General features: G+C 40.3%; 1 protein-coding gene across 1 annotated transcript; it reads right to left on the reverse strand.

Moving 5' to 3' along the window:
* Positions 1 to 1,278: 1,278 nt before the first annotated feature.
* LOC139559780 (tyrosine-protein kinase Lyn-like) lies at positions 1,279 to 16,027 on the reverse strand. The gene is made up of 13 exons (XM_071376132.1): positions 15,871 to 16,027; positions 10,984 to 11,120; positions 10,676 to 10,730; positions 10,407 to 10,512; positions 9,921 to 10,019; positions 9,661 to 9,764; positions 9,301 to 9,450; positions 8,970 to 9,122; positions 4,610 to 4,792; positions 4,341 to 4,417; positions 3,356 to 3,509; positions 2,551 to 2,682; positions 1,279 to 2,175 (listed from the first exon to the last, which is right to left on the reverse strand). The coding sequence occupies exons 2-13, from the start codon at positions 11,113 to 11,115 to the stop codon at positions 1,973 to 1,975; spliced, it is 1,548 nt and encodes a 515-aa protein (XP_071232233.1). The 5' UTR covers positions 11,116 to 11,120; positions 15,871 to 16,027; the 3' UTR covers positions 1,279 to 1,972.
* Between the last annotated feature and the right edge of the window lie 343 nt (positions 16,028 to 16,370).

Below are 16,370 nucleotides of genomic sequence, written 5' to 3' on the forward strand. Positions count from 1 at the left end.
TTTCCCATAGAGAATAATAGAGGACTCTATTGCCCAAAAGCCTGTTTTAGCATGGGCAGCACCATTAAGGACTTTGACCATTTTGAAGTAGTCAACTGGGTGGGACTTCCTATGGGTTATGGAAGGAACACATGATTCCATCCAGGTCATCAGGAGGGATCAGCCAATTAATTATACTAGTTCGAGCAAACATTCCAAAACTGCATGTGGAAGTAAATCGCCGACCTTGGCTTTATATCCGTTCAAACAACACACTCCAGGTGGCAGTATACAACCTTTCAGTTTGTTTACCAACTCATAGAAGCGGTAGAAAATAACGTTGACTACTTAAAAATGGAGATGGCCTCAATAGAGAGCAATAGAAATGGTGTCTTTTTGTGGGCACTAACAGAAGCTGACTTCGCCATGGCTCGTTGGCCAAAGCCTATGGGGAAATGTTTTTTGTTGCATGGTTTCATTTAAACTCAGAAAAAAGGTCTGACAGGCTTAGGGAATCTTATATATTTTGTTCTATGAAATGATCATTTATGTAATCAAAACAAGCACATACACCAGAGTTTTCAGAATTCATGAAGGTCATGTTAACTGACTGATATGATCTCACAAAACTTACACTGTGTATAAAACATTAGGAACACCTTCCTTATATTGAGTTGCACCCCTTCCCCAGAACAGCCTCAATGCGTTGTTCAAAGGCACTTAAGTATTTTGTTTTACCCATTCACCCTCTGAATGGTACACATACACAATCATTCTTTAACTTGACCACTCCCTTTCATCTACATTGATTTGAAGTGGATTTAACAAGTGACATCAATAAGGGATCATAGCTTTCCCCTTGATTCACAAGGTCAGTCTGGAGCAGGTGTTCTTAATGTTTTGTATACTCAGTGGATAGGATCTCCTAAGTCTGTTAACCTTTATTTTTGGCTTTTATTCCAAAACCCCATTCATTTCCCACATAGGAATGGCTGAACGAACCAGAGGTATTAATTTCCGTTTTTTAGGACTACAAGCTGGCGAGGTCTATGGCGCTGCCCATGCGCACACAGACGTCATAATGGGACAGATACAATGTTGCGTCATCTAACTATCTCTGTTTTTTTTCTCCATACTGAATGCCCTGCTATCAATATCATCTTCCGTGTTTTTGAAATCCTTCAACTCTAATGATCTGCTCCGGAAATCAATTACATCTTCAAATGACATCACACACAACCCCTGGAGACATTTTAAACGGCTGACACGCTCTACTACAAAAACCACGACCTGGCCAAAAATGGTTGATATTTTATTGATCTAGGTCTTTTGCATTTATTCAGAGCACAGTAATCACACACATGGTCATGTCACTCACATCAATCTCATTGTAAAAAAACAACACAAAAAATATACGTCACATTAGTAACTTGTTAGACTCTTGTGACAGCCTTAATATTAATACGATTAAACAGAAACATGAACATAGTCCAAAAGATAAGCTGCTTAATATCAATTAATGTACCTTAATGTAACAGCTCAAATAAAAAGAGACATTTAATAGTACTGGTAAATCTGCTGATTGAATTCAACAAGCTATGGCTAAAGTTATAATAAATATGTGGTAAAATGTTCATTTTGTGCCGTTCAATGTGCTGATTATTTTTCATGTTTGCAACAGATTCAGTACATTATTAATGTGATCATTCTCTGTAAAAAGCCTGAAGTACATTAGTAGGTTTATACTTCAATATGAAGTTGAACTCAATCTTTAGCTTGCTTAACAAATAAGTAAGCAGTAAACATGTCCGGCAAAATCTCTCTCTGCGGAATAACTGATTGTTTTGCTGGTGGATTGAAGAAACCAGCACATTAGCAGACATTTTACATCACAAACTGCACTCTATTCCCTATACACTCCACTACTTTTGACCATAGAGCCCAACAGTAGTGCACTATTAAGGGTGCCATTTGAGACTCAGACATTGACTTCCTACTGCTGCTGTTGGTACTGTCCCTCAGTGGCGGTGTAAAAGTCATCCAGGACACTCTGGATGTAGTCAAATGTGGGCCTGTCGTCTGGCTTGCTCTTCCAGCAGGTGGTCATGATGTCATAGAGCTCGTTGGGACAGTTCCCAGGGCGGGGCATTCTATAACCTTTCTGCACTGATGTCATCACTTCACCATTGCTCATCCCTAAAAAAGGGGAACAGAAAGAATCAGAAGTGAGAAGAAGCAGTAACTCTGAATAGCAGGTCGACCTAAATTGAAAGAAGCAAACATGACCGATTCTTATGTGGGGGAAAATAATTGAGCAATAAAGTCAGATTTTTGGTATTTGTTAAGGCATCACAATAAATGCCATCAAAGCAAAGACGGAGGTCTTTTTCTGGAGAAAAAATCCCTATGATCTCTTGCAACATCTTTCATTAACCAGAAGATGGCGATAAATATCTGTGCTCCCCTATTGAGTGCATTCAAGCTCCAAATTTTGCAGCATGTGGGGAAATCAGTCTTGAGTAGCTAGTCTTAAATATGAACGTGTTTGTGTGTAAGGTTGCATGTAATTACCTGGGTAAGGTATTTTTCCATAGGTAATGACTTCATACAGGAGGACTCCGAAGGACCACATGTCTGATTTGATAGTGAAGGAGCCATAGTTGATGGCCTCTGGTGCTGTCCACTTGATGGGAAACTTAGCTCCTTTAATGGACAAACAGAGGGTGAAAGAGTTTCTGACACTGATATAGGAGGAAAAACAAAGTAACGTTACATGCATGGATTGCTGACAGAAACGTTCTTGTACAAACCAGGCCTGAATTAACTATGCAATATGCGTTGATAGCAGTTTTACTTCTGACATTGCTGATATTGACCTCTGCTTCCTGATTGCCATGAAAAAAACAATTACCACAGCCACAAAGTCAACACTGGCTATCATAAAAATCCATGAAAACAAATGTAATGTTAGGGTTAGGCATAAGGTTAGCAGTGTGGTTAAGGTTAGTGTTATTTTTTAAATCAATTTTTAAGATAAATTGTAGAAATGGGTGGGGTGTAGCCATAATTATGACTTTGTGGCTGTGGTAACTAGTGACAAACTAGTCCCTTAAGTAAACAACAACATGTCTCGAGGGAACAGATGTACTTCTGGTCTCTAAAGATACGATCTTACAAAAAATATACAATTACACTACTGTAATACAACTCTGCAGAACACCAGGGAATTTCTCGATACTGTCTTTCTTAGCCAAACACTAGACAGATAAATGATTCCAAATATGACAGTTATCACATGAAACACACATATGCATAACATTTTGGCCAGTGTAATACTGGACTGACTAATTCTAGCATGCACAGACTGGAAGCTTACCCTCTCTGGCTGTATACTGGTCATCCTCAATGACTCTGGCCAGGCCAAAGTCAGCTATTTTACACAGCAAACTCTCAGACACCAGGACATTGGCTGTTCTCAGGTCACGGTGGATGTAGTTCTTTTTCTCAATGTACGCCATGCCCTCTGCAATCTGAAAAAGGATGACATTTCCCCTCAGGGATTAATGAAGTACCTAAAATGGAACTCAATTGAGCACTCAACCCAACTCAGTAGAGCTTTCAGACTTTCTGACTTGTGTTGTGTTGTGTTCCCATAAAACAATACTGAAAAAATAGTTATTAACTAGACTCCTCCTCTTCTGACAAATTCAGTATGGTAATTTAAAATGCTGCATAACATAGTTAATGTATGTGTGTTACGTCTGGTTAGAATTTAATTAGCTACCAACCATTTGACTTGGTTAGTACTCAACAAGTTTAAGTGAGCTGAGCTGAGGAGTGGTTGTCCATTTGCGGAAAGGGACGACTGTTTCATTTCATAAATGGCATCCTCTTTCACTTTGTCTAAGAGGATATGCAACTGTGGTTTGATGCACTTTTCCTCTAAACTGACCATACCTCTGTCACTACACAGTTATCTAATTTGAAGTTTATTCTGAATTTACCACAACTGGTGTACTGACATGGCATGAGGTATTTTGGTTTCTTTAATCTTTTTTAGGTAGTTTACTACTTTGGGGAGGCATGTTATCAATGATACATGTTAATCATCATTTTGTGTATTGACTTCTATTGAACCACATTTCTTCTACTTCCATGAGACGGTCTTCACTTGGCACTTTTATGTTCTTAGTTTGTTGCAACTCATTTGTTAAGTGAAACAAAAACCATGGTATTCTGTTCCGCTTTCTGGTTAACCAATGGAAAAAGTGGCATCAGCATCTATTCCTTAAAGGGAAACAGTCTATAAAGAGCAATGCTCTTAATCACTGAGACAGAGATGTAAGAAGAACATGCATTACCTGTGCAGAAAAATCGATTAGCTTAGGTAGCTGTACTTTGCAGCCCGCCTCACTTTTTAAGAAATCTAAGAGGCTACCTACAAAAGTTAAAGAAACAAAATTGAGGGATAGAAACCAAACCAATGAAAATATAGGTGACTTACAGAACACTTATGTAACTTATGTAATATCAAATGGTATGTATTGATGAAAACAGTCCATGCTGGCCACATAATAGTGTTTGAAACCAAGAGGTCTGTCTTGTAGGAATTGGACTCGGTGTGTGTTACCATTGGACATGTACTCTGTGATGATGTAGATAGGCTCGATCTTGGTGACGACGGCGTAGAGGCGCACCAGTCTGTCGTGTTGCAGGGTCTTCATCAGGTTAGCCTCCTCCATGAACGCCTCAGCTGACATGGTGCCTGGCTTCAGCGTCTTCACTGCCACCTTGGTCGTGTTGTTGTAGAACGCTGCAGGAGGGATTTGCTCAGTATGAAGTATAGCTAAATAGATATTGTACCACTACTGCCCACTGTTTTCTGACCTCTAGGGCCACCTGCTGTATCTTTGTCTTTTTTATTTGAATTACATTTTGATTGGAAGATTTGACAAACTGGTGACATTGAATGCATACTATACTGTCTCACATGATTTAGCAACAAGTGAACCAATGCCAGTGTTAAGCAGTGTTGTAGTACTCAAGTCCAGGACTCAGACTCAAGTCAAGATTTTTATGACTCGTAACTCGACTTGGACTCGACCAGTGGTGACTTGAACTTGACCACTTGTGACTTTGTTGTCAGTAAACCTCTCTTTTGCATAATTCAACATACTAGCTACAATATATTTAGCCTTACAAATGTGCAACAGCAAAATGAAATTTAGCTTTAAAAAATGGTTGGACAGCAACGTATGGGACTACCAAGGGACTTGTGACTCAACTCATGACTTGAGTATAAAGGACTCGGACTCGAACTCTAGGGACTTGTGACGCGACTCGAGTAGTGCACAAACTAAATGCTCAATAAATATAATTGAGGAATTAAGCTGAAACAGTTCACAAAACATGAGTTTGACAGAGCTAAAAGTAGACAGCGAGGCCTCATTTATCAATGTGCGTGCGCACAAAAATATCTTGCAAAGGTCGGTATTTTTACACTTTCCCATGAAGTTCAAATTGTATCTCCATGCTCAACTTCTGTTCTTATTGTTTGTTTGGGGGGGGGGGAAAGGGGAGTTTGATTTATAATAATGGTAGGCTAATTAAAACGTAGGCCTAATGATTAAAAAATGATGCATTTGCCTTTGGTAAGGAGATTACATAGCAGCATGATGTCTACTATATTTTATTATATAGGCCTAAATCATAAACATATTGCAGGACTTGTCTCTCCTTTTCTGATATACAGTTGAAGTCGGAAGTTTACATACACATAGGTTGGAGTCATTAACTCGTTTTTAAACCCCTCCACACATTTCTTGTTAACAAACTATAGTTTTGGCAAGTCGGTTAGGACATCTACTTTGTGCATGACACAAGTAATTTTTCCAACAATTGTTCACAGACAGATTATTTCACTTATAACTCACTGTATCACAATTCCAGTGGGTCAGAAGTTTACATACACTAAGTTGACTGTGCCTTTAAACAGCTTGGAAAATTCCAGAAAACGATGTCATGGCTTTAGAAGCTTCTGATAAGCTAATTGACATCTTTTGAGTCAATTGGAGGTGTACCTGTGGATGTATTTCAAGGCCTACCTTCAAACGCATTGCCTATTTGCTTGACATCATGGGAAAATCAAAAGAAATCAGCCAAGACCTCAGAAACAAAATTGTAGACATCCACAAGTGTGGTTCATCCTTGGGAGCAATTTCCAAATGCCTGAAGGTACCACGTTCATCTGTACAAACAATAGCTTATCAGAAGCTTCTAAAGCCATTACATAATTTTCTGGAATTTCCAAGCTATTTAAAGGCACAGTCAACTTAGTATATTCTGACCCACTGGAATTGTGATACAGTGAAATAATCTGTCTGTGAACAATTGTTGGAAAAATTACTTGTCATGCACAAAGTAGATGTCCTAACCGACTTGCCAAAACTATAGTTTGTTAACAAGACATTTGTGGAGTGGTTGAAAAACAAGTTTTAATTACTCCAACCTTAGTGTATGTAAACTTCCGACTTCAACTGTACATGTAAATATTACCTCAAATTCCTCGTACCCCTGCACATTGACTCGTTACTGGTACTCCTTGTATATAGCCTCGTTGTTTTCGTTGTGTTACTATTTTCTTTTTATTTAGCAAATATTTTTCTTTTTAATTCTGCATTGTTGGGAATGGGCTCGTAAGTAAGCATTTCACTGTAAAGTCTACACCTGTTGTATTCGGCACATGACCAATACATTTTTATTTTATTTTACTATTGATTCTACTGAAAACAATAACTTTAAGTTTACATTCCAATTGGCACCATATTCCCTATATAGTGTACTTCTTTTGACCATAGAGCTCTGGTCAAAAGTAGTGCACTGTGTAGGGAATAGGGTGCCATTTGGGATGCAACCTAATAAAATACAAGCTAGATAGTTTCTCTGTATATATTACTGACTAACCAGTGGAGTTCAGTCCAAGTTTGAGCATTTTGAACCCTCGATCCAGAATAGCATTTCTTTATCACATAAGTCTCCTACAACTCTATTGTGTTTCCACCGTGCGAGCTGAACAAGCCCTGAACACCCCCATCTAAGCCTCTTTTAATTCCTTGTTTTTATAGAGAAGAGGAGACTAAACTCTCCAGAGACATAACAAATGCAAGGAGGTGATTGAGAGGAAACACGAATTTCGACAGCTCCATCTGGCTGGCTGGCTGGCTGGATCACTGTGCCATAGGAAAAGCCCTTAAGGCCAAAGAGGTCAAAGGAAACATCTTGAGCGCAGTACAGGAGGCCCTACAGTCCATTTGTATATTTGCAATGCCAACAATTTCCTGCAATTCATCAAGGCCGAGGTGCGGGAAGGTAGCACATGAATAATAACGAAATCCAATGCAAATTCGACGTCAGACACACTCACATTTCCTCTACAGATGTCTCTGATAACAGCACCAACAGTTCCTAGTACCAGTCCCATCCCTCCACTCTCTAAGGCTGCTAACAATCTCATAGAGACAGAAAGATCAACATTTGACTATACCTGTCTGTCTCAGCAGACCTACCCCTGATACAATTCCACCACATTAAAGTAATAGTATTAAAAAAGTAATGGAGTGGGCCTCCCGAGTGGCGCAGTGGTCTAAGGTACTACATCACAGTGCTATAGGCATCACTACAGATCTGGGTTTGATCCTGAGCTGTATCACAACCCGGCTGTGACCGGGAGTCCCATAGGTCGACGCACAATTGGCCCAGCATCCGCCGGTTTAGGGGAGGGTTTGGCCGGGAGGGGGGGGGACTTTACTTGGCTCATCATGCTGTAGCGACTCCTTGTGGCGTGCCGGGCGCCGGCAGGCTGACCTCGGTCGTTAGGTGAACAGTGTTTCCTCCGACACATTGGTGCGGCTGGCTTCTGGGTTACAAAGCGCAGTTTGGCGGGTCATGTTTCGGATGACTCGAACTTCGCCTCCCATGCCCGTTGGGGAGTTGCAGCGATGAGACAAGATCGAAATTGGGGAGAATTTTTTTTTTTGCAAGCCAGTCAAGTTCTTCCACACGGATCTCGACAAACCATTTCTGAATGGACCTCGCTTTGTGCACGGGGGCATTGTCATGCTGAAACAGGAAAGGCTCTTCCCCAAACTGTTACCACAAAGTTGGAAGCACAGAATAATCTAAAATGTCATTGTATGCTGTAGCATTACGAATTCCCTTCACTGGAACTAAGGGGCCTAGCCCGAACCATGAAAAACAGTCCCAGACCATTATTCCTCCACCAAACTTTACAGTTGGCACTATGCATTGGGGCAGGCAGCATTCTCCTGGCATCCGCCAAACCCAGATTTGTCCGTTGGACTGCCAGATGGTGGAGCGTTATTCATCACTCCAGAGAACATGTTTCCACTGCTCCAGAGTCCAATGGTGGTGAGCTTTACACCACTCCAGCCGACGATTGCCATTGGGCACGGTGAACTTAGGCTTGTGTGCGTGCGGCTGCTCGGCCATGGAAACCCATTTCATGAAGCTCCCGACGAACAGTTATTGTGCTGACGTTGCTTACCCAGGCAGTTTGGAACTCGGTAGTGAGTGTTGCAACCAAGAACAGACAATTTTTACGCGCTACGCACTTCAGCACTCTGCAATTCCATTCTGTGAGCTTGTGTGGTTTACCACTTTTTGGCTGAGCCGTTGTTGATCCTAGACGTTTCCACTACACAATAACAGCACTTAGAGTTGACCGGGGCAGCTCTAGCAGGGAAGAAATTTGACAAACTGACTTGTTGGAAAGGTGGCATACTATAACAGTGCCACGTTGAAAGTCACAGCTCTTCAGTAAGGCCATTCTACTGCCAATGTTTGTCTATGGAGATTGCATGGCTGTGTGCTCGATTTTACACCTGTCAGCAACGGGTGTGGTTTAAATAGCCGAATCCACTAATTTGAAGGTGTCCGCATACTTTTGTGTATATAGTGTATCTTTGACTCACCCATCCACACTTCTCCAAACTGTCCTGCTCCCAGTTTCTTCACCATCTTGATGGACTCCTTGGAGATCTCCCAGGCATCTTTGTCCCATGGCTTCTGAGCTTCGGGTTTATCACACGGCTTCTCCAGCTTTCGACAGAGACCATCTGATTGTTCTGACAATCACACCACAAACTGATGTTGAGACATAGCAGAATGGCCTTACTATATTATTTAGACAATATATTCTTTATTTACTTTTAGTAAATAGAGAAGTTGAAAGAAGCCAAGAGAAAATGAAATGTCTTAGTTTTGTGCAATATTACAGCTGGGCTCAAATACAGTGGTACTCACTGTAATAATGTTTTATCATGCTGCCAATGTCAGGGAATGTGATTTTAGGAGAGATGTAGAAGCCGCCATTATCCAGCGTGCGGATCTTATAATGTTTCACAGCGTTTATTCCCTGGGCATCCACATCTCTGATAGACATGGAATAACTTCCTGATGAAGAGAAACAATCACTATCACATTCATACATTGACATCCAAATACAGTACAGTGAATAATATATAAAATAATAATATATTCCAGTTAGCAGATGCTTTTATCCAAAATGACTTACAGTCAAGCGTGCATAAATTATTTGACGTATAGGAATCATGGACAAGTTATTTTCATTAGAGAGACATAGTTTATCCAGTGGGTCCTTACCTTTTGTTGTCTCACTCTCACGAATGAGGTAAGAGCCTGCTTTGTTTGCAGGGGCCAAAAGTTGTCTTTCTGCATCCTTCCTTGTAATATCCTTGAAAAACCATCTACGCAGAAAACAATATTATAGTGACACAATTTAGACATCCAATCTTCCCCTGAAATGAATGAAATAACAGCTATGTGCTTCTATTAACGGTGAATAGAAAGCCTTGTTGGCTCTGAGAGAAATGTGCAAAAGTCATTATGATAACGACACTCACTCCTCTGTCTCCATGGTGTTGGCCTCGGCAACATAATTGGAGGGTATGAACCCTTCTTTCTTAGTGGTCAGAGACCTAGCCTTCCACCATTCACCATGCCTGAAAACAGTTATGATTCACGATGTCAATGAAGGAAGGGACACAACAACAATCTACTCTTAGAAAAAAAGGGTTCCAAAAGGGTTATTCGGATGTTCCCATAGGAGAACCCTATTTGGTTCCAATGAGAACCCTTTTGGGTTCCATGTAGAACTCTCTGTGGAAAGAGTGCTACATGGACCCCCAAAGGGTTCTACCTTGAACTAAAAAGGGTTCTCCTATGGGGACATCCAAAGGTTCTAGATGGTGTACTATTCAATGATGACACTGTAAACATCTTTCTATAAATTGCTTGCGCAAACAATATTCCTCTTAGTCCAACATTGTGTTGGTTTATGTATAAAATCCAACACACTCAATTGTAATGTATGGCGAACAGGCACTTACTCTTCAAGAACCTTAAGCCTTTCGCCCTTCTTGAATCCCAAATCTTCTGCATGTATTGCATCATATGGGTATATTGCAATAGCTATTTTACCAGACTCGCTTTGCTCTGTGTTAGAAAAGAGGGGGAGACCATGGAAACACACTTCTCTTGCAATCAAATGTTATTGGAATATTTCAATGCACTGCAAAAGAAATGGAACCATCATACAATATTTGCTCTGCATCAAATATTACTGTAATAATGTGTGAAAGAAATGCAACAAGCATACCTTCCATTTTCATGAATACCTGACCAGGCAGGAGACCTCCAGGAGGTGAGTTACGCTGTATCAAGATATCATTTCATATCAGAACTTCTGGACAGTAGTTTGACAAAATGTTATGGTTTTATTGTGCTAAGATTCAAACTATTGTTCACCCATTTAATTATTTTTTTATTAAAGAATAATTTGCTACATTTTTCAATACTTGAAGATTCATCAACAACACACTTGAACCAATTTTGTCAATTGTTTCCAGGTCAGGGATTTTTGGTAGTGATTACAAAAATACTGTTTCCCATGAAACTACTACTTACTGTAGCGCTTGGTTTAACGGAGGTGCGATCTCTCAAATTTACAGTTTGATCGGGACGTACTGGCTGTCGGTTCTTGCCATCAAGCACACCTCCATTCAGACCGGCATTCAGCTTGGATTTTTTACAACCCATATTGCCTATTGGGATAGACACAGAAGCTAACTTTAATGTATTGACCTCATCTTTCCCATTGGTTCATACCACAGACACATAGCATTTGGAACAAGGCTTACTATTCATGATCTCTATATTCCTGCAAAAGGCCCATAAGGAAAGAGGGATGGGAAACATAACGAAGATGACTATCAAGACGCATACATCAAACAGAAGATTAACACTGACACTGTGTGTGTGTGTGTGTTAGAAGTGTTCATGACCGACTGTACACAAATGACCACTGCTCATAAACACAGATTACTTGTTATTAAGTAAAGTAGAACTGCAGTAGCTTGGGACTAAGTTACTATGACAGTGCACAGCAGAGTTTCTGACAGTGCACTGCTCAGGAGTCAACTGTGTCAATACACTGTAAAATATATAACTATTTATTTGCCGTAGTATTGATAGCACACAACCTAGCACAGATCAAAGCCTCACTCACTCATTTAACGTTTATTCATATACAAACATTAACAGGCATGATAAATTATTTACTTGTTTTTTTTAATGTCCTTCTGCATTGTTAGGCTTGGAGATGACAAATGATTTGATTTTCAGACAGTGCACATACAGAATCTGAGCAACAAGCCTGTATAAACCAAGTATGGATATTTGATTTAGGCTTTTTCTGTCTGAACAACTGGGCTCAGTTAGATGTGGTCTCTCAGGGGAGTTAACATCTCCTGTACTACAACACCACTTGATGCAGCGGTGTCTGCAAATTAATTTACACCGCAAAATAGAAGCAAGTGGGTTTTGAGCAGCAGTGGTCGTGTACAGAATCTCACTCACTCACACAGTGGAGTTTGGAGCACTATACTGTAAAGGTCACAATCTTAGATGTGTTACATTGTCTGCTGTGTAGATTAATACCATAGACATAAGATCCAGGTAGCGGTTGTCTATCTAACAGCAGAAAACAGGGTTGTACAGCCAGCTCACTGAGGCCAGCGGCATCACATGATTTTCTGTGTCACAACACGTTCACACATTCCAATGACAATGCTCCGTGTCCAGGGGAATTCTCCAAGGATTTCAGTTATAAATAGTCATATCATGAGCTACAAAATAATATTATTAACACAATAGGCCTATTGCTTGATCTTAAACTATTGTTACTAAAACTGAGGGAGAGAGAAATATGGATTTATTAACTAGGCCAGTCAAAATTAGACTGGTGTAAGGTATTTTTCTTCCTTGATGAAACTGAACACATTTGATCTTTCCTCAAACTTTGGACCCCTAAACCAATGCTTATCAGTTTTGCTTTCTGGGCAAATAACAGCTGAAAGGCACAACATTCATTTGACCTAGTCTTGTCTTTCATGTACCCCAAATGGAAACTAGATCAGAAGCTAGATGTACCTTTCAAATTAGAAATGTCCTTGTTTTGCATTGTTCTCCAATAATGAACTGATCTGATTTGCGAACTATGACATTTGGTTGTACTAATGCACTGTTGTTGAATGATGAGGACAATGCATTAGACCATTGAGCAAATATATATCTATGATAAAAACATAATGCATTCAACACCTCTAGTGCTCTGAATCAAATGCTGAAAAACAAACCAACTACACTGTTGGGTGTAGTTTGGGTGTCAGGCTTTGGCTGTCAGTGCTGTGGCTGTATTTCTAGATCACAGACAGGATACAGGTTAAGGCTCCGGACAGATTAAAATAACTATACAGAGGCTACGTGCTACTGTGGCTTCTGCACACTTCCTCATTTGACCAGCCACTGCCTTTTGCAAGGAAAAACCCTCTCTGCATAATGTATTTCTCAACCAAGTCTGGGGTTTAGGTTTCATGTCAACTAATCTATTTTCTTTAGGAATTAATTTAGTTAAACAATGCAAAAAGTTTAATTACATTGAATAATGTTGAATAAATACATATATTGATGAAAATAAACGTAAATATGGAATTGTCACGATCGTCTTGCTGAGAGAAATTGGACCAAGGCGCAGCGTGTGCAAAATACATTCTCTTTTATTGTAGAGAAAGGAAAAAAAACACGCAACAAACACTATAACAAACTGAAACAAACGAATCGTGAAGCTAATGACGTAAGTGCACACACAGGCTACAAACGTACAACATAGACAATTACCCACATTAACCTAGTGCCTATGGCTGCCTTAAATATGGCTCCCAATCAGAGACAATTAATGACATCTGTCTCTGATTGAGAACCATTCAGGCAACCATAGACACAGCTAGACACCTATACAAAACACAAACCCATCTACTCTATTTAACCCCCTAAACCATACAACCACCCTAGACACTACAAAAACACATACATTCCCCATGTCACACCCTGACCTAACTAAAATAATAAAGAAAACAAAGAATACTAAGGCCAGGGTGTGACAGGAATCCACAGTTGGTGGAAACAGCGCCACTGGCCGCCCCACCACCGTTGTTGCTTTTGCTGAGGAGCGTTACGCAGCAGGTAAAACAAACGCAGCACTTACTGTGCGCGAGCAATGATGTACAAGGGGAAAAAAGTGTTCATTGTTTGCAGTAACTTTGTTGATTTAATATCGCAAACGGACATGGCTGTTTCACCATTAAGGATTCCAGCTGTAAACCATGCCTCACACACTTGGATAGGCCTAGATTAGTGGAGGGCACAGTGCGTGTGGGCATGTGCACGGCAGGTGTGTCAATCACACCCATAGACTTCGCATCCTTGTACCTGTCCCATTATGGCGTTTATGAGAGCACAGGCAGCACCCCTGAGGCCATCTCCATTTTCTTCTTCTACTACTTTTATGAGTTGGCAAACAAACTGAATGTGTGCATACTGTCACCTGGAGTGGGTTGTTTGAACAGGTATAAAGCCAAATTTGGCGATTTACTGGCAATTGCAGTTATGGAATGTTTGCTCATGAGTATAATTTAATTGGCTGATCCCTCCTGGTGACCTGGATGGAATTATGTGACCCTTCCATAACCCATATCTATCTCGATAACCATGTTTACATGTGCACACTGGAAAAAGTACCCAATTGTCATACTTGAGTAAAAGTAAAGATGCCTTAATAGAAAATGATTCAAGTAAAGGTGAAATTCACCCAGTAAAATACTACTTGAGTAAAAGTCTGAAAGAATTTGGTTTTTATAAATACTTAAGTATCAAAAGTAAATGTAATTGCTAAAATATACTAAAAGTATAGTAAAAGTGTAAATCATTTCAAATTCCTTATGTTAAGAAAACCTGACGCCATCATTCCATTTTTTTTCATTTACAGAGAGCCAGGGGCATGCGCCAACACTCAGACATCATTTACAGAGAGCCAGGGGCATGCGCCAACACTCAGACATCATTTACAGAGAGCCAGGGGCATGCTCCAACACTCAGACATCATTTACAGAGAGCCAGGGGCATGCTCCAACACTCAGACATCATTTACAGAGAGCCAGGGGCATGCACCAACACTCAGACATAATTTACAGAGAGCCAGGGGCATGCGCCAACACTCAGACATCATTTACAGAGAGCCAGGGGCATGTGCCAACACTCAGACATCATTTACAGAGAGCCAGGGGCATGTGCCAACACTCAGACATCATTTACAGAGAGCCAGGGGCATGTGCCAACACTCAGACATCATTTACAGAGAGCCAGGGGCATGCGCCAACACTCAGACATCATTTACAGAGAGCCAGGGGCATGCTCCAACACTCAGACATCATTTACAGAGAGCCAGGGGCATGTGCCAACACTCAGACATCATTTACAGAGAGCCAGGGGCATGCTCCAACACTCAGACATCATTTACAGAGAGCCAGGGGCATGCGCCAACACTCAGACATCATTTACAGAGAGCCAGGGGCATGCGCCAACACTCAGACATCATTTACAGAGAGCCAGGGGCATGCGCCAACACTGACATCATTTACAAATGAAGAATGTGTGTTTAATGAGTCTGCCAAATCAGAGGCAGTTGGGATGTTCTCTTGATAAGTGTGTGAATTAGACCATTTTCCTGTCCTGCTAAGCATTCAAAATGTAATGAGTATTTTTGGGTATCAGGGAAAATGTATACAGTGAATTAGGAATGTAGTGAAGTAAAAGTAGTCATAAACAATTACCCAAAAAAGGTTGTATCCCAGTTATGAGAGACCTGGATAAAGTGCCTGGGATATTCTGATCTTAGACATCTTACTCAGGCTCAGTTACACATATCATGGGTGTTATGTGATGTTTCATCTGATTGTCAAACAAATTACTTCAAAAAGTTGGCTACCTGCACAGTTTGATCCACCATAATTCCATTACAATTTATAGACGTTTAACGGGATATGAGCTACTATTCAGAATACTGTGCGCATGTAAACGTGGTCACAGACCACACCATCGGGAAATCTGAGCCGGCTGGAGGATGTGATGGGAAACTGCTTTTAAACCCCCACATTTTTCGGAATAATGTGTCACTTCCTAAAACACGCAACATTTAAAACATAGGCAACGCCCTGGTTAGTACAGACAGACCAATGTCTTTAGACAGATGTTTAAGAACAATTTTAACTTGTGCATTCGGCTCAGTGGACCGTATTACATTTTATTTTTATAGCGAAAATGTGGACAACGTTCCCAAACAAATTGACTAGCGTAATGTTTATAGAAATAAAATTAAGACTTGTTTGATAAAAAAAACTGTAGACAAAGAAAATAAATAGAATAAAGCAGCAATGCCATAATATAGGCTAGATTTACCTGTCAAATTTCACTAGTTGGAGAAGCGGCTGAGCGGCTAATTCAAATAAAGACAAATGTTTGTAATCCTCAACTTTCGTATGTCTTGCTCTTCATCAGAGCTGCCAATGAACTGTGAAAATCAACAGAATGAGGAACTTCAGATGTTAAATGGTTGGATTTTTTTTTTTACTGTAACTTCCTGGTACAATGTTCCGTTTTGTCCAATGTATTTGCATAATTGCTTACCAACTGAACACATTTGAAAGTCGAGGTCACTTGAGGTCAAAGTCATATTTATTACATTATCTATATGTAAACTGGATTTTTTGTTTTATAAAAATCACAGGTACTACAATGTATGAAATGGACTGAGGGGACATTGTGGAACTACTTTCTGTGTGTTAGTGAGAAGCGGCATGATGAACAGTCAGCCAAAACAACCTATTGATTTCCCCAGAACAGTGGTTCCCAAACTTTTTATAGTCTGTACCCCTTAAAACATTCTACCTCCAGCTGCG

The sequence above is a fragment of the Salvelinus alpinus genome, chromosome 30 (genome assembly GCF_045679555.1).
Source record: "Salvelinus alpinus chromosome 30, SLU_Salpinus.1, whole genome shotgun sequence".
In the NCBI taxonomy this organism is placed as follows: Eukaryota; Metazoa; Chordata; class Actinopteri; order Salmoniformes; family Salmonidae; genus Salvelinus; species Salvelinus alpinus.